Source organism: Pempheris klunzingeri, chromosome 15 (assembly GCF_042242105.1).
Source record: "Pempheris klunzingeri isolate RE-2024b chromosome 15, fPemKlu1.hap1, whole genome shotgun sequence".
Taxonomy (NCBI): Eukaryota; Metazoa; Chordata; class Actinopteri; order Acropomatiformes; family Pempheridae; genus Pempheris; species Pempheris klunzingeri.
Window position 1 is genome coordinate 16594407 of NC_092026.1, and position 20016 is coordinate 16614422.

The 20016-nt window shown below is 43.2% G+C and overlaps 6 protein-coding genes across 6 annotated transcripts in view; 3 read left to right on the forward strand and 3 right to left on the reverse strand.

Moving 5' to 3' along the window:
• Positions 1-36: 36 nt before the first annotated feature.
• Positions 37-1817, reverse strand: nedd8l (NEDD8 ubiquitin like modifier, like). Its single transcript, XM_070845689.1, has 4 exons — positions 1680-1817; positions 759-806; positions 568-650; positions 37-471 (listed from the first exon to the last, which is right to left on the reverse strand). Exons 1-4 carry the CDS (start codon positions 1695-1697, stop codon positions 348-350), a joined length of 273 nt encoding a protein of 90 aa, XP_070701790.1. The 5' UTR covers positions 1698-1817; the 3' UTR covers positions 37-347.
• A 608-nt stretch (positions 1818-2425) lies between these two features.
• LOC139214171 (zona pellucida sperm-binding protein 3-like) lies at positions 2426-4211 on the forward strand. The gene is made up of 9 exons (XM_070844934.1): positions 2426-2492; positions 2584-2768; positions 2844-2947; positions 3024-3115; positions 3198-3378; positions 3457-3562; positions 3636-3724; positions 3874-3965; positions 4056-4211. Exons 1-9 carry the CDS (start codon positions 2426-2428, stop codon positions 4136-4138), a joined length of 999 nt encoding a protein of 332 aa, XP_070701035.1. The 3' UTR covers positions 4139-4211.
• Positions 4212-5316: 1105 nt separating this feature from the next.
• Positions 5317-7018, forward strand: LOC139214593 (zona pellucida sperm-binding protein 3-like). The gene is made up of 9 exons (XM_070845481.1): positions 5317-5383; positions 5467-5633; positions 5714-5817; positions 5893-5981; positions 6062-6242; positions 6337-6442; positions 6546-6631; positions 6794-6885; positions 6954-7018. Exons 1-9 carry the CDS (start codon positions 5317-5319, stop codon positions 7016-7018), a joined length of 957 nt encoding a protein of 318 aa, XP_070701582.1.
• Positions 7019-8624: 1606 nt separating this feature from the next.
• On the forward strand, positions 8625-11571 carry LOC139214172 (E3 ubiquitin-protein ligase RNF212B-like). The gene is made up of 13 exons (XM_070844935.1): positions 8625-8646; positions 8950-9057; positions 9149-9201; positions 9312-9386; positions 9676-9782; positions 9882-9984; positions 10093-10121; positions 10221-10261; positions 10372-10396; positions 10521-10587; positions 11109-11166; positions 11270-11300; positions 11417-11571. The coding sequence occupies exons 1-13, from the start codon at positions 8625-8627 to the stop codon at positions 11490-11492; spliced, it is 795 nt and encodes a 264-aa protein (XP_070701036.1). The 3' UTR covers positions 11493-11571.
• A 306-nt stretch (positions 11572-11877) lies between these two features.
• Positions 11878-16368, reverse strand: homeza (homeobox and leucine zipper encoding a). The gene is made up of 3 exons (XM_070845632.1): positions 16361-16368; positions 15476-15566; positions 11878-15047 (listed from the first exon to the last, which is right to left on the reverse strand). The coding sequence occupies exon 3, from the start codon at positions 15018-15020 to the stop codon at positions 13020-13022; it is 2001 nt and encodes a 666-aa protein (XP_070701733.1). The 5' UTR covers positions 15021-15047; positions 15476-15566; positions 16361-16368; the 3' UTR covers positions 11878-13019.
• A 1931-nt stretch (positions 16369-18299) lies between these two features.
• The window catches only part of dhrs1 (dehydrogenase/reductase (SDR family) member 1), a 64201-nt gene continuing 62484 nt past the window's right edge, over positions 18300-20016 (reverse strand). The window contains exons 6-10 of the mRNA XM_070845667.1: positions 19631-19763; positions 19357-19500; positions 19210-19279; positions 18953-19033; positions 18300-18862 (exon numbers count right to left, since the gene is read on the reverse strand). Of these exons, the coding sequence (XP_070701768.1) occupies positions 18726-18862; positions 18953-19033; positions 19210-19279; positions 19357-19500; positions 19631-19763 (565 nt within the window). The 3' untranslated portion in view covers positions 18300-18725. The remainder of the gene's footprint in view (positions 18863-18952; positions 19034-19209; positions 19280-19356; positions 19501-19630; positions 19764-20016) is intronic.

Consider the following 20016-nt stretch of genomic DNA (forward strand, 5'->3'; position numbering starts at 1 on the left):
GTGTGTGTCTGTGTGTGTTAGAGGACAACGCTTACATTAACTTCAGCATTTATTCACAAGCAAAAAGACCACAGTGTTCTCAAACTGTCTTTTGTACTGCATGGGTGCCTTCATCAACTGGTCAAAACTCAGAAAGCCAATGTGGGTTTACAAAAAAAAACATCTACAAAGGAATTTGAACGTCCTTTTTTTTCACTTTTCTTTTTTTTGCTGTTGTTGGTTGATTTAACTTGTTTGCGTGGGCCGGGGAGCGTGGGGGGGTTTCAGATCTCTGTGCTGCAACATGGTTAGACTGTGACAGACTCCTAGAACGTTGGCACTCAGCTGGCCCCATCTGAACAGCAACTTCACGACATGGAGGAGAGGTGTGTGCAGGGCGTGTGGAGCGATGAGCCGCCTCTTAGCGCCAACACAAGATGGAGCACTGAGCCTCCCTGGATCTTGTAGTCTGCAGCCGTCTTCTCATCGTTCCTGAGAGCAGAGGAGCACAGGAGAGGGCACGAGATGCTTTAGAGAAGACCTGTGGAGAAGTAAGCTGCTGCAGAATAACGCCACACACGCACTTACATCTGTTTTCCACTGTAGATGAGTCTCTGTTGCTGCGGGGGGATCCCCTCCTTCTCTTCCACCCTTTCTTTAATTCGCTCCACCTTCATTTACACAAAAACACCACATTTAGAAACAACAGTGCCTTAAGAGCCAACGGTAAACCGGTTGGTGTGTAGTTTTTCTTTCTCATAGGAACAATTGTGTTTCACCTTGTCTGTGGGCTCAATGTCGATCTCTATTTCTTTTCCAGTGAGTGTCTGAAACATAATGTCAATAATGTTAACGTGATTACATCAACGCCTGCTTATTTTCTGAAATGACACATACGGTCTGCAACAGAACTCTTCAGTGTACAAAAGGCAGAATTCACAGGAAAAAAAAGACTGATTTTCATAAGTTTTGCCTCAAATTCTCTAACATTATCAGAAATATCTGTTACATTGCTACTGCAGATGTTTCTATTTTGACAGTTGTTGGGGGGGGGGTTGCCATCGGGTGTAACTGTGATAGCTTGCTCTGCAATTAATGATTACTTTTCTTTGATTAATTCATCCAATGTTTTCGATTGATAGATTTATGGTTAACTACAAAACATCAGAAAATAGTGAAGATGCCCAGTGGCGCCTTCAATGACATCCACTTTACAAAGATATAAATCAAACAAGAGGTAGAAATCCTAATAGAGGGGCTGGCATTTTGACTAATAGTCGCCCCTAATGATCGATCACTAGATTAACCAGTCCTTGCAAAAGCACAAACCGGTGGACAGAACTGCTTTCTATTGTCTAGTTTATCTTCGAAGTCCACAGAATCTCAAAAGTGACACATTTTGCTGTGACACCGGTCAATGAATATATTTACGTGCTTTGATGATCTCAGCTATCAAATAACGGCTACTGAGCAACATGCTAACAGCTAGTTAGCAGCTCCTCCCCACAGTGAACCCAAACAGCAGGCAGAAATCAAAACAGTCTCAGCACAGACTGAGATACGTGGAAGTTATAATAAGTTGTGTAATATAATAAGTTAGCGGCACCCGGCCCAGAGGTAAATTAGCGAACCGGTCAGAGTTGTTAGCGGGCTACAACAACAGCAGCTAAGTGTTAGCACAGATTAAAGTGCGCCCTTACCTTCACTTTGATCAGCATGTTGAATAATCAATGTACTACAATTAGAAATGATACGACCTTGTTTGCTAACCAAAACACTTGAATCACAAGCGAATTACAGCCTACTTGTCTGACTGACTTGAATTTACTTCCTGTGTACCACGCTAAACGCTCCGGACATGACCGCGTCAGACCACGGCGAGAGGTTCCGCTGTTATTAAAAAAAAAAAACACACAATCAGCTATTTCTAAGCTCACGGCAGCTTTTAGCTTTTTTAAAATCAGAAATATTTAGACTCTTCTCTTAAGAAAAAGTATAACTAAAGGTAGCAACATCCTGCTGTGAAAATACTCCACTACAAGTAAGATTTTACCAAAGTAAAAGTCTGAAAGTATTAAACTAAATAAAAGTTCAGAGTGTTATTCCATTATTGGATCATTATTATTGATGCAGTGAATGCAAGCAGTCTAATGTTGTAGCTGGATATGGTGGAGATCATTTCAACATTTAAATTGTTTAATCTGAATTATTGTAATATTTCTTAAACAGATCATGTTTTGTATGAACATATCAGTCGCTAAAGTAAGTAGCTTTCAAATATGTTCCATAGAGTAAAAGAATTCCCCCTCTGCATCTGATTGTTGTCACAAAAACACCCCAGCATAAGTAGAGCTCCCCTACTTTCACACAGATGTTGATCATTCAGCTAATTTGACAGGAAGTCTACTAATTGTGTCACTTCCAATGTGCACAGGATCATTCAGTCATGGTGACTCATCGCTGCCTAGGTGTGATAATCTTGGCTGTTTTTGCAACAACAGTTGCTAATGCAAGTACGTGCACGTAGAAATGTGTCAACCTTTTACTTTTGTTTAAATGTCTTTTGTACAGAGTCAAATATCCTCTGATATCATTTGTTTGCAGGTATCAAAGTAGTCTGTGCAAAAGACTCTGTCAGAATCACATGGAGGATCAACGCAGAGTTGGTGCCACATGCGGCTCGTCTCTTCCTGGGAAGTTGTATGCCATCTAAGTTGGATACTCTGCCCACCGGAGAGGGAGAAGCACATTTCGACTACCAGTTTGATGACTGCAAATTTAAAAGACAGGTAATGTAACTGCTACATATGTCCAAAATACTTTCCAGCCTCTTTTAGTGTCTTAATAACCTGTTTTCCCCACAGGTGAAAGGGAAACATCTTCTTTATAAAAGTGAACTGACTTACAGACCGCAAGCAAAGCCCAAACCAGCCGCCTTTACGCATCCCATTGAGTGTGTTTATAAAAGGTAGAGTGTCCTTTTGAATTAAATTCCAGTTTAAAGCTGAGATGTGAGCTGAGAAAACATTCCTGTCATATTTCAGGCCTGACGGGTTCATTCCTCCTTTCCTGAACCCTGGATCAGGTGTTTCTGCTGGCCGAGGGGGCCTGGTCTTCCACATGGCTCTCCTCAACGGTGAGCCCCCCCCCCCAATGTAACAAATACAAGACAAGGGCACTCAAAGACTCAACCCAAGCCTTTTCAAATGTCTCTACAGAGCAATTAACTGGTGTAGCAAAGACAAATGTCATCCCCCTGGGCTCGTTCATGCCAATATGGGCAGCAGTGGAGCAGAAGTCCCATCAACCCTTGCTGCTGCTCATGGAGGAATGTGTGGCAGCCACGACACCGGAGCTGCACCCTGGTAGCGAGGTTTACCCCATCATCAGCAACAACGGGTAGGATTCAGACGCAGAGTCGCCTTTCCGCTGATCGTTCCAGAAGAGAAGTTGCTAATGTGGGATTTAAAATTTCAGGTGTCTTTTGGACAGCATGAGGGGAAACTCTGTGTTCCTCCCCCGGTATCACTCGTCTGCAATCATCCTTTACCTTCAGTCCTTCAAGCTTGGTGTCGGAATGGAGGTGAGGGGGTAAAGAGTAACTGCTATGAAGAATTTTTGTGGATAACAAATTAACAATTTTCTGGGCTCCTCAGGTGTACATTCACTCCAAACTGGTTGCGTGGGATCCTGAGATTCTTGACGAAAGCAAGAAAGCGTGCCACTATATAAGGGAAAATGGGAGGTAATCATGTTTCGCTTTCTTGAGAGTTCAATACAGCGGATGCCGTGTTTCCTTATTATGAAACTTGGAGGAGAGAGGAGAGACAGTTAATGACAGTTAAAACGGAATGATTTGCTCGTAATGACCCTCTGTGATTGCTCCTTTCTCAGATGGGAACTACTTGATGACCCCTCTCGGAACTCCCTCTGTAACTGCTGTGACTATACCTGCAAGTCTCGCTTCAAAAGAGGAATCGAACGGGGTATTTTAAAATGTTCCTAGCTTGAATTTTTAGGCTTTACTTTTACCTCGTGAAGTCATTCAAATTGTCTTTTTTCCCCCTCCCATTTAGAGTCCCATGGCTTCAGTTACAGTTCTGTGTTGGGACCCCTGATCATTGTGGATCCATCTGACTCAAAGACCCACAACGTATGAAAGGCGTCTGTCCAAGCAGCGTCCTGCAGGGTGATCATCGTGGTCCTGTTAGACGCTGGACATGAGAACTAAAGATGACCACATGACATCATGAATCCATCTTAAACCCTCTGCAATAAAAACTGAATCAGACGTTTACACCAGGTTTATTTGTACAGTGTCTTTCTCCTGTTTAATACTGGTACGAATCATTAGCCACTAGCACTTGGCGCTGCTGCTTTTCACCACAGAAGTTCTTCTCTAGACATTCTAAGTCATAAGTCCAGGGAATGGGTTGACTTAAAGTTTAAGTAGGAAAAAAATTATCCAGACTTATCTGAAAGTCCTACAGTCATGCATATCCTGGGCCTGAGCTGTAACCTGCTACACTACCTGTGGTCCATGTGTTAAATGTTGACTTTTAAACCCGTAACTTGTCCCTATTCATCACTTTTACTCACACATTGTTTGCCATGTCAAGGCACCTGATTCACAAACTGAATTTTTTTTTTTTGGATTCCCAAAGGAAAACCTGAATGTGTGTGTAGACTCTGATTTACAATCAATTGCGATGTGGCCTCCGGGTCCCTGGACCTAGTGGATGCTATGATTTAGAGGATGTAGCCATTTTTCCTCAAGCTCTAGCTGTGGATCATAAACCTCCTTGAATTGTGGTCTTATTATACACAGGGCTCATAAAAGTGGTACAACTAAAATTGTCGGTCTCTGTGATTTCTTTCATTAAAAAGATTCTGACTGAAGAATCTGACTTTGGCTGCTTTTGCCTGCAATTAAATGCTGTGTGAGTTTTCTATCAATTGTGATTAGACCTGAGTGCAAGGGCAAGTGTTGATCTAGTAAAAAATGACCCTCTGTATTTACTACCTGCAGCATGGTTACAAGGGTAGCGGTAAAGAAAATGAATTTGAGGTTGCTTGGTGGCCTTGGAGTTTATATTATATACATCTTTGTTAGCACGCCACTGATCGAGCTGTACCACATCAAAATGACATGGGTCTAATAAAACATGGATGACCACAGGTGTGATGTCACACTTTGCTTGTTGTGATTGGGCTGACGGCAGCTGCGCCTGAGCTGTACGACACACACCAGGTGAAAGTGTTTTCCTTGATTGATTGACAGCCCCCCCAGTCAGAAGGAATAAAACCTCCCACAGTAATCGGAGTGGGTGTTCAGTCATGATGGCTTTCTTTTGGCAAGGTGCGCTGCTTTTGAGCCTGGCAGCTGCCACGTTAGTACATGCAGGTAATAATGGAGCAACTGATCGTCTTTAGCTTGGGCTGTTTTCTGAGGAGAAACTTGACATGTTTGTGCTGCGTCCTGTGTAGACATGAAACTGGACTGCAGGACTGATTCTGTGACGCTGGTGTGGACGGAGAGCAGATCCCAGGCCGATCCCTCCCTCTTTCGCCTGGGGAGCTGCTTCCCCACCAGCTTCACGGACAGGGAGGCCGTTTTCAATGTGGATTTCAACGACTGCAACTTCAGGAGGATGGTGAGCAGCATACTTCTACCTGCAACTTGTGAAGTGGCTATATTTACTACAGCATGGTGCCATTTGTCCCTCTCTCATAGGTCACTGGGGATCAGCTGACATACACCAACGATCTAACCTACTTTTCCTTTCCTGACTCCCATATTCTCCCCATCTCTCACCCAGTAGTCTGTGCATATGAGAGGTGGGTGTTTGTACAACATCAGTATTGACTGTTCAGCGTAAGCGAGCTCTACTCATTCTGCTTCGTCTTGTGCAGGCCCAAAGACTGGTACCCTATGATTTATGACCCAGTGTTCAACACATATGGTCAAGAAGCTTTAGTGTTCCACATCGGACTGATGAACGGTGGGTGTGAAACCTGACTCCAGTGCAGACTTCTCACAGTGACCCCTGTAACCTCATGACTTGTCTGTCTACTGCTGTAGGTGACTTCTCAGGCCCTGCTGAGAGTACTAGTTTTCCTCTGGGCTCCTTTATCCCAATCATGGCTAGTGTGGCACAGAAGAGCCATCAGCCCTTGCTGCTGCTGCTTGAGGAATGCGTAGCGGCTACCACACCAGAGCTGCTGCCTGAGAGCAGTATATACCCGATAATCACCAATAAGGGGTACTCTGGTTACACTACCAATGAGCACTGACTACTTAACGTATTTGTTTTTTTGCAGTTCTAATTAATTTTTTTTTTTTCTCTAACCATACAGATGTCTTGTGGACAGTAAGACATCACGCTCAAAATTTGAACCAAGGCAAAACTCATCAGAGATCCACCTGTCCCTGCAAGCCTTTAGGTTTGCTCTTGGAGAAGAGGTAAATAATTATCATTATATTGCAAGGCTTAATTTGAAAACTGAAATTGTCTAACTGCTGGAAACAACTCCTGTGCCTTGCCTCACTTATCTCTGCTTGACAGGTGTTTATTCACTGCAAACTAGTTGCTTGGGACCCTGCTGGTCTGGACAACACCAAGAAGGCCTGCCACTACAACAAAGACCATGGGTAAACATGCTGCTCTAAACTGGATGGTTTATCCAGCTAAAGGCTTTATTTTTTTAAAAGCAAACAGTTTGCAACAAGCTTGAATTCAAGTCTTGTGTAACAACTTTGAATAATTTATTGCTAAAGATCTTTTTATCCTTTACCCAATCTTGATCAACCCAGCTGGGAGCTGCTGGATAACCCTGCAGATAGCACTCTTTGTGACTGCTGTGACTCCAGCTGCAGGTCCAGGTGGATGAGGAGTACAGTGTCAGGTATCTACTAAACCTCTGCTGTATTAAACTGGTCTCATTGTGCTGTACTAAGACTTTTCTTCAAATAGGGACGCATGGAATAATACAAAAAGCAGTTCTGGGACCACTTACCATCACTGAAGGAGATTCATGATGTATCAAAGGTGAGGGTTTACTTCTTAGATTTCAATATTTATCCTCTAACTGCACTAAGTCATATATATATATATAAAAAATTTTTCCTCTTTCCAACAGGAAGTGATCATCTTGCAGACTGGCTCCTTCAATCTGAATTTGGGTTTTTATTCTTGGCTTCTAAAAGCTTGGTGCTCGTCTCTCTGCATTTCAGATTGTAATGTGGCCATTAAAGATGTATCCAAACCACAACTTGAATTGTGCAAAAATTATTCTGCCTGAGTTGAATTGTCTTGAAGGTGTGTTGCACACAGTTTCATGTATTTGGATGAAAATCTTCATCTTGGATAAAATGGCACACATCTAATCAAGTTCATATATTTAAAAAAAGAAACTGACTTGTGTGGGATTTCATGTAGCCTGGATCAGTTTCAGAATATTAAATTGGTACTTGTATTTTAGTTTTACTCTTTTGACTTGATGGACTCGCCTGAATTCAGTTTATTTCCAGGCACGTCAACTTGTCAAATGAAATGACTGGTTAAAGTTTCCAGTCAGTTGAGCAGACTGCCTTGTGTCCTATTTTAAATGGGCTCCAAATGTCAAGCAGAAGTCAACATACAGGCACTGTATGAACATGTATCCATACTGAGGACTACTGGGCTGAAGTTGTCGGTAAACGTAACTTTTTTTTTTTTTTTTTTTCCCCTCCCCATATCCAACTTGAAACTGAACTCAGCTTTTGCTTCTAAAAGACTCTCAGATTTAAATGTAGAGTGAATAATTTGAGGACTTAGACATCCTCATTTTAAATATACTGGTTGAAGTCTTGCACATATTAAAAGGACACTTTTTTAATAAGACAGGTGGGTCAAAGTTTTTTTTTATTCACTTCATTGAACAATACAAAATGGACTTTCTGCTGGAAAATCGTACATTTTACATTTCTAAATGTGCAGCAGCACACTGATGTGAACTAAAAGTGGTGATGGGACTCTTACGTCACTCCGCCAATCAGAGCAGCGCGCGATCCAGTGGAGGCGGGACTTGTGAGCGGAGTGAAGTGACTCTGTCAGGGGGTCATTTTCCTATTAGCACTCCTGGGGGGCCACAGGTAATGTTGGCGACAGAGCTGCTCTTCGGTAGCCAACATGTTGAGTGTTTCTCATCCTCAGTTTGTCATTATCCAGTCAAACCAACTTTTTTTTTGTTTTTGTTTTACTACACAATTTAAGCTAACGTTAGCTAGCTAGCAAACATGTCGGTGGTGTATTAGCATTGTGAATTTGTCTTCACATGAGAGCACTGTGCCGTACTGTACTGTGTGTGTGTGCAGCTGGCTCTGCCCAGATTATCATGGCTTGAATTTAAAGCCTGTCTACACACTGGTACACCACGTAGCTAAAAGTATGTGGACACCTCACTCCTTTTGAACTCACCACTTCAATACTGGGCAGTAATCTGCTGCTATAAGCATCTTTCCTCATGAACCAGTTTGGAACCAGTCTGCAGAGATTTGATCCCATTCAGCCTGGGGAGCGTTTGTGAAATGTGGGACAGATGTTGGGTGATAAGGCCTGGTCTGCAGCCGGCGTTCTGGTTGGTCCCTAAGGTGCTGTACGGGGATGACGTCAGGGCTGTGTGCAGGTAAGTCAGGTTCCTCCACGCCAAGCTAGGAAAATCATTCGTCTGTGGAGTTTGCTTTGTGCACGGGGGCATTGTCATGGTGAAACTGTCACTGCAAAGTTCATTGTACGCCGTAGCTCTAAGATTTTCCATAATTTGTGCTAGGGGACCGAGCCCAAACCAGGAAAAACAACTCACTATTAAAAGTACACAAAAGAATATGGCATGGGGTGTCCACATACTTTAGTCATATACTTCAATATTTAATGTTTGGCTTCACAATCAAATTTTTGTATTGTAATCTTGTGTTTGCCAAACCCACAGGCCTAAAAATGGACTGGTTCCACTGCAATCAGTGCTTCACAAAGAGAGGGTCAAAGTTTGCTGTGTCCAGCTGTGGCCACATCTGCTGTGAAGGATGCATTAAAACTAGTAAGGCAATTCTAAACTAGTTAATTTGCTGTCACATTTAAACTGTATTTCCGCATGCTTGCGCCTCTGGTGATGACGTCTCTTCCCACAGAGCAGTGCAGCGTATGTGGGGCCAGCTGCAGTTACCTTCCTGTCACAGATGAGGTTGGTGAGCTTGAAGTCTTCACTGCAGGTTACTGTCTTATGCCACCAACAGAGAATGACCTTAGTGTACATGGCGAACTTATTATATATGCGCACATCCTCTCTTCCAGATGAAGCCACAGGAAAAGGTGTTTTTCAAGGACCCTGTGAAGCTCATCCAATCACGGCTGGAGCACATTTCACAGGTCTGTCTCCTCTGTGCAGCGTTCACCCCAGGCTCTCTTGGCTGCTGCTCTTTTTAATTGCTATACTAGGATGTTAAATGTCAGAGGAGTCAGTCAATTAATAAACAGTGAGTCATTCAACAAGAGGCCGCTTCAGTTAGAGTGATATTAGACTAAAAGCATCACTTTAGGTTTGCTATAAAATCATTTGGGAATCCCTGAGCTGTAATCCAAACGCCAAACTTGATTTACAGAGTCGTTTCATTTTCCCTGGAAGAACAATTGACTGTTAGGTCTCCGTGCTCCTCAGATTGCGCTTTTTCAGCGGACACAGATGGAGAGAGTCACGGCTCACTTCAAGCACAAGTCTGCTGAACTGGAAAGGCGTCTGAAGGAAGTCACTGAGCAGGGTTACAGGTGATTTAAATGTCTCTTATTGCCCCTCCGTGGCTGTGTAAATAAGCACACCTTCCTCCCCGAATACAACGCTGTTCTCCCCACGTCTGTTATCACAAGGCAACTCTCTGAGCTGAAAAGAGAGAACGCCGACTTAAAAAAGCAACTTTTGGAGCTGAAAAGAGAGACTGCTGAATTAAAAAAGCCACTGTCTCAGAGAAGGGTAAGACTTCACTTTTCCTTTTTTTAAAGAAAAAAGTTCCCAAAAATGCCAATGTTCAGGTAATAGGTTACACATCTAATTTCGCCTGCACATTTCTCTTCGACGCAGGTTTCTCCAGGCCAGATTCAAATCGATGGGTAAAACCAATTTACATTACAGATCTATCAAGTTTAATAAACTTTCCAGTGTTGAAGTTTTTTAAACAGTCGAGTGATAGCTTTTTGTCTCCTATATAGTACTCAAAGGATGTCCCTCCCTGTAGCGGTCACTTCCCCAGGTAAACCCAGTGATTTAAGTTGAATAGTTACAGTTCTTAAGTGTTGGGGAGACATGTCATATTTTTTGACCCAAGCTGATACGGAGCATGTGCATGTTTTCTTTTACCAGTTACCCCTCGTTCAAGAACTATGAGGTGTGTATTACATTGTTGAGCTTTAGTGGGTTTCATCCTTTATTTTGCGGCATCATCACAAATCTACACTTCCATGAAAGGATTGCAAAGTATGTTTTGCTCAAACACGTCGTCTGGGTCTCAGTCTCTTAGGCTCGGGAGAGTCGCAGGGCTGGGCCAGAGACAGAGGTCGCAGTCTGTCCTCTCTCACAGTGAGTCTTAGTTTTTTTGACTCCATGTAATGTTTTGTAGACCCAGTATTTTTAAAACCCCCCAAAATACTGAAAAAATCCATATATTTTCTTTGCCTACTGAGCTATTTTTTTAAAGACCCACAGCAATATAACTAAAAAAGCTACTAAAGTCTACTAAAAAGCTCTCACCGGAGGTTTCATCTCATTCAGTGTATGGAGTTTGTTCTGCTGAGATGCCACCTCCATCCACTGCTTAAGACCATGAAATGTGGTTGAAACTAATCTGGGAGAGGCTAGTAAGCAGGCCTTTAATTTATTTTTATTTTTTTCATTAAACTACAATTTTGGAGGCCAGCAATAAAATTTCCCGCCCAATATTAATCACGTATTCACAGACCGAGCCCTCGATAGGACTCATTAAATAGTCAACTATATATTAATTTATTAATCAGCATTCTGGAGGAGATATTTGATCTTTCTTTTAAACTTTTGTTACATAGTACGCAGGAAGCAGTTTGACTTGTGTCTGTTTCTGTCAGACTCCTGGATCAGCTGCCTCTCTTTCCAGCCACAGTTCTCTTCACGAACATGTACACAGTAAGTGTGGTTTCAAACATGTTTCTGTAGCAGCTTCCGTGATTTATCTGGATACATTAAATACCTTCTAAAATCCAAAACCTTTCACCACTGTTTTAAAAAGGGACACCCACATCCTTAATCACTCCTACAAGGTAAGAAATGCTTTCCATGCACCTTCTGCCATGACATACTATCACATTTTAGAATTTTCCTGATTGCAAAATGTCCTCGTGTAATCACTGAGTCAGTCCGTTTCTGTCATCCACAGAAGTCTGCGTCAGACTCCGAATGTTTTCCAGTTCCAGTTTATGAGTGGATTATCAATACAGTCACCCAGGCTTTAATGAAATGGCCCCTTACAGTCCTGGGAACATTTTGGCCAGTTAAGTTCATCGGGACTGTCATGTCTTTGTTCGAGGTACAAATTTGTTCTAGCCAGAAATAGTTGGCAGTCAGTGTAGGTATTTTTACATTGTTAAGCTTACATGGATGTTGTACTGATGTTACCGTGTGGCTCCTCTGTTTCTGAATTAACCATCTGTTTATTTTATTGTTTCTATGCAGTTTGTAGCAGCAACTTATATTAGAACAATTTCTGAAGATTAATTTCCTGGCCACTGGCTTTTTGCTCACAACACAGAATGTACATTGATGAAAAAATAAATTTGATCAGTCAGAAACAGTTGGAGTCATTACAGTTCACAAAGAAAAAATTATTGCGTGCACACGTGATTTTAAAGGCAAATCCTTTACTGGTTTCCAGTGACAGTTGTGCAAATGAGAACAGGAAAAAATACACATCTTGAAAACATCGGCAAAGGAAGACGCCAAGTATTATGGACATTGCCCTACAGCATGACACTAGCATTCACTTTCCATTACAAATAGAATGACAAAACATAGTGATGCACACCACTTCATCAACACTGTGGTCATCTAAACGTTGTCCAGCCATTTCTAAAGAACTAAACTCTAACTCAATTTAAAGCCCACTTCACCTATGAAGTACTATAGAGAATGGAGTTTTTCCTCAACTGATAACCTGAATGTATAATGTTTGTGCTATAATTCATAATCTGAGTTAACAGAATAGTAACATTTCTTTGGATTCAAATCCTTTCCTACTTATGGAGTACATGGACCATCATCGGTTATCTTAATCTAGTTTGTCTATAATATAAACCATCAAGTCACACCCTACACCTATTAAGACAAGAGATGTAAAAATACTGGCTGTTTTCAAAAGGCATGATAATAGGTTTCACCGTTAAGGGATCAATAATGACACTGTTAAATTAGGAACTCATCTTTTGTGAAAGAACTGGATTTAATGAGCGTAATGGCAGCAGGCTTTGAAACCAAAGTGCAAGATGTCAATTTAAAGTGTACATATCCAGTGTGCTTTTTAATGACAAGGAATTATTCGCTGTAAAGGAATGATTACACAGAGTGATCAGTCAACAAAGTCATTAACACAGACATTTTTCCGCAGCAGTTACTTATCTGCTATAGTCGGGTACCAAAAGTTTAAATTATACTGCTACAATAGCATACTAAAAAAAGTCTGTAGTAGTGACATCTAACCAAAAATAAGCTCAAAAATATAGCAAACCAGTGTACAAGTTACTGTCCTATTTACAGCAACACAGGCAGCACAATTATAATTCAAGTCCAAATATATTAGGATAAGCAGGAAATGCAGCATATATAAAAACCAAACCTCACTTTGGGTTTGTACTTGGAAGACTGGATGTTACAAACCTGCCTCAGTTAAAGCAATTTAAACCAAAGTATTAACTACGCTTGGTGCAAAGGATATGAGGAGAGCTCCAGCAACTTTAAGAAATGTTCGGAAGTCTGGTTCCAGTGTTTTAATCCGTGACAATGGGTTCTTGGTCGGTCCCCCCAACATCCTGAGCTGCAAACCAATCTCGCACCTGCTGGTAACTCATTCTTGATTTCTTGCATAGAGTGTCAAGGTCTTTTTCATGTAGTGGGCCTGTTGACAGGTAATATGATACCAATGGCTGAATATCGGGGGAATCTGTACTTGTTCCGTTTGCTGGAGATTTTCGTTTGCGGCCAGCAGCCCGAGTTGATGTCCCAGAGCCACTTCCGTTTGATAAACCACTGCTACTTTGCTGGGCTGCGAGTTCTGCCAAGAACTGGTCACGGACGCCCTTCACCCAGCGCAGCTGGCCATTTTTAACGGCATACCGTGTGTCCCCAAACCACTGAATAACGTCTGCACGGGGTAAACCTGTAAGCTTAACAAGTTCAGTATAATCTTCACTCTTGGGCCACTGGCAGCGTAAGAAGTGCTGCTTCAACACATCCAGCTGCTCCTTGGTCTTTCTTGGTCGGCCCGCAGGAGTGAGGGCAGGGGATGTGGTTGTGGATGAGGAAGCCCCTGAGACGCGTGAGGGCGTTTGTGAGGGACTGGCTTTGGCTGAGTGGGCTGACTTCTTTGATGTGCTGATGCTCTTTGAAATCAGTTTATTGGGCGAGGCAGTCAGTGGTGGGCTGCCAGAAGGGGAAGAGCAGGGAGAGGATTTTAAAGTACCTGGTGGTTCCTGTGGAACTTCTGGCTCAATCTTGCAGGTCTTGGTCAGCTGTAAGGGTTGTTCTTCACTTTGTTCCTCATCTTTAATACTGTCCCCGTCGCCAGAAAGCTCCTCCATAGCATCATATCCTTCTGCATCGAGCACCCTTTCGCCAAATGCTTCCAGGCTGTTTGACAAAAAGGTCTGAAAGAAATGTGAATTTCTAATCCCATTGCTACGGGCTCCCTCGGAGCCCTTCACCCCATTTGGCTGACGAGTCTTTTGAGTAGTAAGTGGTAGAGGTTGAATTTGTTGATCAGGTTTACCTCCAACAGCAGCGTGATGAGAGTAGCTCTGGGCTGCTGCCAGGCTTCCTCGGCCAACCCTAAGCTGGTAGCGGCTGTCACTGAACCACTTACGAATGTCATTACGGCTCAGCCCAGTTTCTTCCTGCAGACGTCTGAGCTCCGTCTCCGCAGGCCAATTCTCTCTCAGAAAGCTCTTTCGAAGGGCAGCGAGTTGGGCTTTAGACTTTTTGTAGCGTCCATGGCGGTGCTGTCGTGAAGCGGACTCTGAAAGGTCGAGGGAGACATCGGCTGCAGTATTTGCTGGCGTGTCCGCTGGTGGGCGATAGAAGTATGAATCCTGAGGAGGAGGGAGGGTGGAACTGAAACACGGGGTAGTGGGTTTGGCTGGCTTGTAGGAATCTGGTGACTCACACTTTGGTTTCTTCTTCTGAGGGGTGAGGCTGGACAGAGCACCTTCCACTTCATCGCCATCTTTAATTACCAATTCGTCACAGCTACTGCTCTTGCTCTTCGTTTTGCCTTCCTCCTGGGTTTCTGTAGAGTCATCACAAAGCTCAGGCACTGCCAGCTTCCGCCGTGTCTCCTCGATCTCCTCCGAGGACCAGCTGATACCATATTTAATTCTCTGCACCATAAACCACACCTTAACTTTGTCCAGTGGCAAGGCACACACCCGGGCCAGGGCATTAACCTCACGGGATGATGGGTATGGGAATAAGTTAAAGGCTTGGACCAGCTCTGGAATTGAGTCAAGTTCACGGGTTTGATCCGATTGCGTCCATACCAGTTTCAGTCCCTCTGACACCAGAGGCAGGCACACCACAGAGTTGTGGTTCGTGGTGAAACTAGCCACACCACTTGCGTTGCTTTCAGTCGAGCTGGCAGAGTGCTGCAAATCCTTGGAGGAGCGTTTAACTTCGAGCTTTCCTTCACATTCTGTCTTTGTTACTTTCCCATCAAAAGGCTCCTTCATGCTCAGACGTAGTCCATTTCTGCCGTAATGTTCGCTGTAGGTTGCCATCTGTGATATCGAAATATGCTCTTTCACCTAGAAATTAAACAAAAACAACGATTTATCCTTATTGTTTTTTTTTTTTTGCCTAGCTGATTACACTTCACAGATAAGATCACTACAGGACGGAAGATTTCTTTCTTGAGTGCAGCCAAGAGTACAGACTATGATGTTTTAAGAACTTTCTGTTCTCATTCATTCTCAAAGTCAATTATCTGACAGCTGTTTCCCCTCCCCCCCCCTCTCTACTTTGCACTCCTGATTCTGAACTCCGAATGAAACTAGTCGTAGACTCTGTCCAGACTGGGTTCCCCTCCCCCTCGGTGTGGTGACTGACTTTTGTTTTGTGTGAGTGGGGAGTGGTGGTAGTTTGGAGGGCGAGGGAGGGGGGACCGGTCGCAAAAAGGGGTGGGAGCGTGGGGAATGGGGATCTATGAGAAATCCATCACGGTCTGCTTTCTCACCCCTTTTCCAGTCAGGCTTTGTTCCACTCCCAAGTTCTCGGTGCTGAAAAAGTGAAGCCTCTTCACAAAGGCGGATAGCACCAGGGGAGACCTGTGGAGGGAGGAAACAGTCTGCATCAGTCATACTCCAGTCCCAATCGGGGCACGCCGAGCACTCAAACAATGCTGCTTATGGAAAATTATTTGAAAAGCTAAATGACTGCGCATGTAATTTTGTTCTTTAAGCAACAGGTATCCAACCAATGCTTTGCTCCACAATGGAAGTGTCAGTTTGGTAGTTGGAGAGCAAAATAGTAAGAATTGTGAATCACATTCACTTATTTGACCAATATTTATTGACAAGTTTGTCCCACTGCAGTTGTTCCCTACTTTTATGAAACAGGTGTTTGTGACTGCCAATTAGACCGTCCTCTGAGTCACCGTGGACCTGGTCTTTATTTGGGACAGCAGAGGAAATGTTGCGCATTTAGTTCGGAGGTTACGCCATGGTGGACGATTTAGGTCGCCCGAGCCACGCAAGAAAATGTCCAAGTGTACCAAAAAAAAAAAAAAAAAACACCAGCAAACAATTGTGAAACCACCGCGTTAGTCAGCGGTGACACAGTGAAACCCAGGGGGATGAGATCATGTGGTGGCCTCCTCACCGTCTGCTGTCTCACTTTGATGCGCTGGAACACTTCAAGCACACCATCTTTGTTTCGGTGTTGCTAAAAGCTGTAAAAGTTGCTGTTACTGTGCCAGTGGCAGCAGTAGTCCAGTCCCCCCCCCCCCACTCTCACCCCGCCGTCCTCCTCCTCTTTATGGCGTACTAACTAAAACGCTTCGCACTGCACAGGCGCACTTCGCCGTCAGACACGCTTCAGTGAAACATAAAAATAAACTTACCGAGAACGCCAAAACCGCTCTTTATCCCCGAGCCCCGTGTGAGCGACGAGATGGCGAAAAACAGCCAGAGTTTCCCCTCCGCCACTGCGCTTTTTATGGCCGAAGTTTGGAGGAAGAGCAGGGGGAAACAATACCGTCCGTCTGTCTCTTTGACCCTTGTCTTATTTATCAAGCACCTCGACGGATTACGGTCTGGATACAAAGATGCGAGGCGACCAAGTTTGTCGCCTTCCGTAGGAGTTCGGTCGTCTGCTAAATCCCGCCGCGGAAGGCACTAATCCCTCAATCCGGGAGGTTTCTGCTCTCACTGCGAGTCGCCGTTACTTGGTCGCCCTCCGTCCATCCGTTGCTTTTGTTCTTTAACTGAGAAGTGTTTTCCCCTGTCCGGCCAGATCGAGGCGAGGCGGAGCCGAGGACCAGGAAGCCCAGAAGGCCCAACCGACTCTCCCACAGTGACGGCGGGGTGGGTGTGCCAGTCTGGGAGAGCCGGCCGGGGATTGGAGGGAGGAGGCGCCTGTATAATAAATCCGTGGCAGTAGGCTAAACATTTTCACGTCAACCACCCACCAGTCTACCCCCCTCCCTCCCCCAAAGCAGGCCCACAATCTGATATGATTTTCCATGAAAATGATCACTCTTGTCCCCCCTCAAAGCTGGATTCATCCAACTCCTGCTGGTCTAACTTATGTGACACTTTAACAGCATGGGAGAGGTTTCATTCTGCACTTGGAGATAACAACACTCCATGGTATCTTATAGACGATTCAGCACGAATGAATTACATTTGATTTTTTTTTTAAGCCTAACCAAATAAAGAGAAAACTTTGAAACAGCATTTAAATCTTCAAGTAAAACATCGAGTGAACAGCTAATTGAAAATCGAAAAAACTGATAACTGATCAGCAACATGCTGAATTCACGTTCACACATCATGTTCTGTGACGGAAAATAAGCAAGCTGCATTTCACTGATCTATATCTCTGTAATTCATTGTTAATGCTTAACACCAGAACAATCTAGAGAAGATGTAGATATTCATCTTTCTGCAAGGGCCCCATCCCATCGCGTCTCTGTCAGTTTGCAGACGCTATCACTTGGTTATTTTGCAAAAAAAAAAAAAAAAAATGAATGAGACGTGTAAACAGCAGCGAATTAACATGCTTTTATTTGACGAGTTGTTACTCAGCAGGTCAAATACAGTAATTCTATATACATTTAGTAGAATTATAAATTTTATAAATTTAAAAAGTGTAAACTTCAGATAGCACAGACAGGTCAGTTATATGATAAGGCCATCTTTTAAAGTGGTGAAAGACTTCTTTAAGAAAATGCATAACATGTAGTAATAATAAATTCCCGTTTTCATTCTGTGTGGCTTCACCCACAGCTGACATTAGTGTTAATGTTATACAGAAAATATGCTAGAGTGTCCTTCATGTTGACATTGTTTAATTCAAACTTCACAGAATTCATTCTTTGTCAATTTTCAACTGGCTTTGTAGCATTACACTGTAGGTAGTATATGCAAATCAACAATATTTAACTTGCCTCCATGATGTCTGCACCCAGGGCTGTGGACTTACGCCAGCAAATGAGCAAAAGTCCACCTGATGGCGTGTTTGTTATTCAAACTACAGATTGTGAGTCGGAATTTTCTGTCTGTCCATCATGAGAAAATGATTTTAACAGGTTAATCAGACATTCTGGGCTACTTCCATGAGCCAGAATACAGTGTGGGGGTATTACAGCGTATGGAGGAGGAAGAGGCCGCCACAGCTGAGAGTTTAGCATCGCCAGCTGGTGAGGATAGTGACGCTGTGCATTCTGGTTGTTGTAGGTTTTCTAGCTTTTGAGCAAATAGGAAAACCACAGCCCCTTTTTCTCTGTTTTCCCTGGTCATATAGCACAAATAAAAAAAAATAAAAAATTGCTGGGCTGTCTATGCCGTGCAATAATTTGCACATCATAGACAGCCTAGTTTTATGAAGTATATCTTTAAGAAAATACATAACATGGAGTAATGATAAATTCCTGCTTTCGTATTGTGTGGCTTCATCCACCTCTGACATTAGTTTTAATGTTTTGCAGAAAATATACTAGAGTGTCCTTCACGTTTACCTCAAACTTCATAGAATTCATTCATTAAGTCTACTCAAGTAGCACTGAGCATATATGTATAAAGAGTAATTTTAACAACACATCTTCAAAAAGTATTGTCAGTATAAATGATTTGGTTTCCTGTCACCCTTTAGCCATCCGTAATGGATGTGATCATAGCCACTGACACGATAACTATGGGTTTAGCTAGAATTTGCAGTTAAAACACAGTGTGATGCTGCCACCTCAGAACTGACGTAAGAAAAGTTCAGAACCGACTGTTTGCCAGGGTGAGCATGAAGCGCGGCAGGCGTAGGAATGAAGGGACAACAGCTGACAGCCAGGAGAGATATGGGACCTGTGTCAGGAGGAATTTTAGGGACGTGTAATCAGCTACAGCCCGTCCTGGAATAAACACGGGAACAAAATTAGAATCATGTCAAAATTCAAATCTAAAAAAAAAAAAAAAAAAAAATGAAGCTAATGTTAACTGACCATCAATATCCTTTATCCCATAGCGCCTTGCCAGGTCACAGGTCATGAGTACTTTCCCAGTCAGAGACATCAGATGTTTATCTTTCAGGCAGAAAGAGAAGCCACAGTTGCAAATAAACTAAACCAGTTGATCAAGAATGATGTTGTTCAAGAATAATATGAGCATCTGGAAGCAGGTTACAATAAACAGCATGTGCTTATTTCCATAAAGCCTTTCTAGCGTGCAGTTCAATCTCCACCTCACCACCTGATCCTACCTTTTGCCAGGTTGACGATGCACTTCCCACTCAGTTCTGTGGTTTCTCCATTGGCAAAAACGTCTTTAAACTGAAGAAAAGAAAGAAGATTTAGGAAAAAAAGAGAAAAAGAAAAACTACCACAGATGCTGCTGGAGAAGAGCCTACCCTGGAATCAACACCCTGAGGTGTGTCTTTCTCCAGAATGTACTGAGACACCAGCTCTGTCTGCACCGCTCCTGGCCACAGGCTGACAGAGGCCACTCCCCTGCTCTTCAGCTCCACAGCCATGTCAGATGCCAGCCTGTCGCACTGGAAACAAACCGCAAAACAAGACAGGTTTCTATTACACCCACCTAATTATACAGTTCACGTGCATGCCTTTATTGAGACTTTGGGTCTCGATAACTTAACTCCAGGGCATAATTTGAAGAGAACTTACAGCGGCTTTACCCACGCCATATGCTACATTGAAGAGGTACTGCAGCCCCCCTATGGATGAAACGTTGATTATCAAACCTCGACCCTGAGCCACCATCAGCTGGGAAGCATAAACGGAGAAGAAATAGTGGCCCCTGCCAGATAAATGAGAATGGGTATATGTCAGATTTTGCCAACTCCATTTTTTAATACCTCTCCTGAGGTGCATACAATTACTGCTCAAGTTTACAGTAAACATATCACACACAGCTTCACATCACTCTCGAAGGTTTCTTGTTTCATTATGCAAGAGTCAAGAACTTATGTATGAGTCAAGTTACAAATTGAGCAATGTCTGGAAATGTTTCATGAGGAAATAATGATGCAGGTTTCTGTCAATGACTTGGC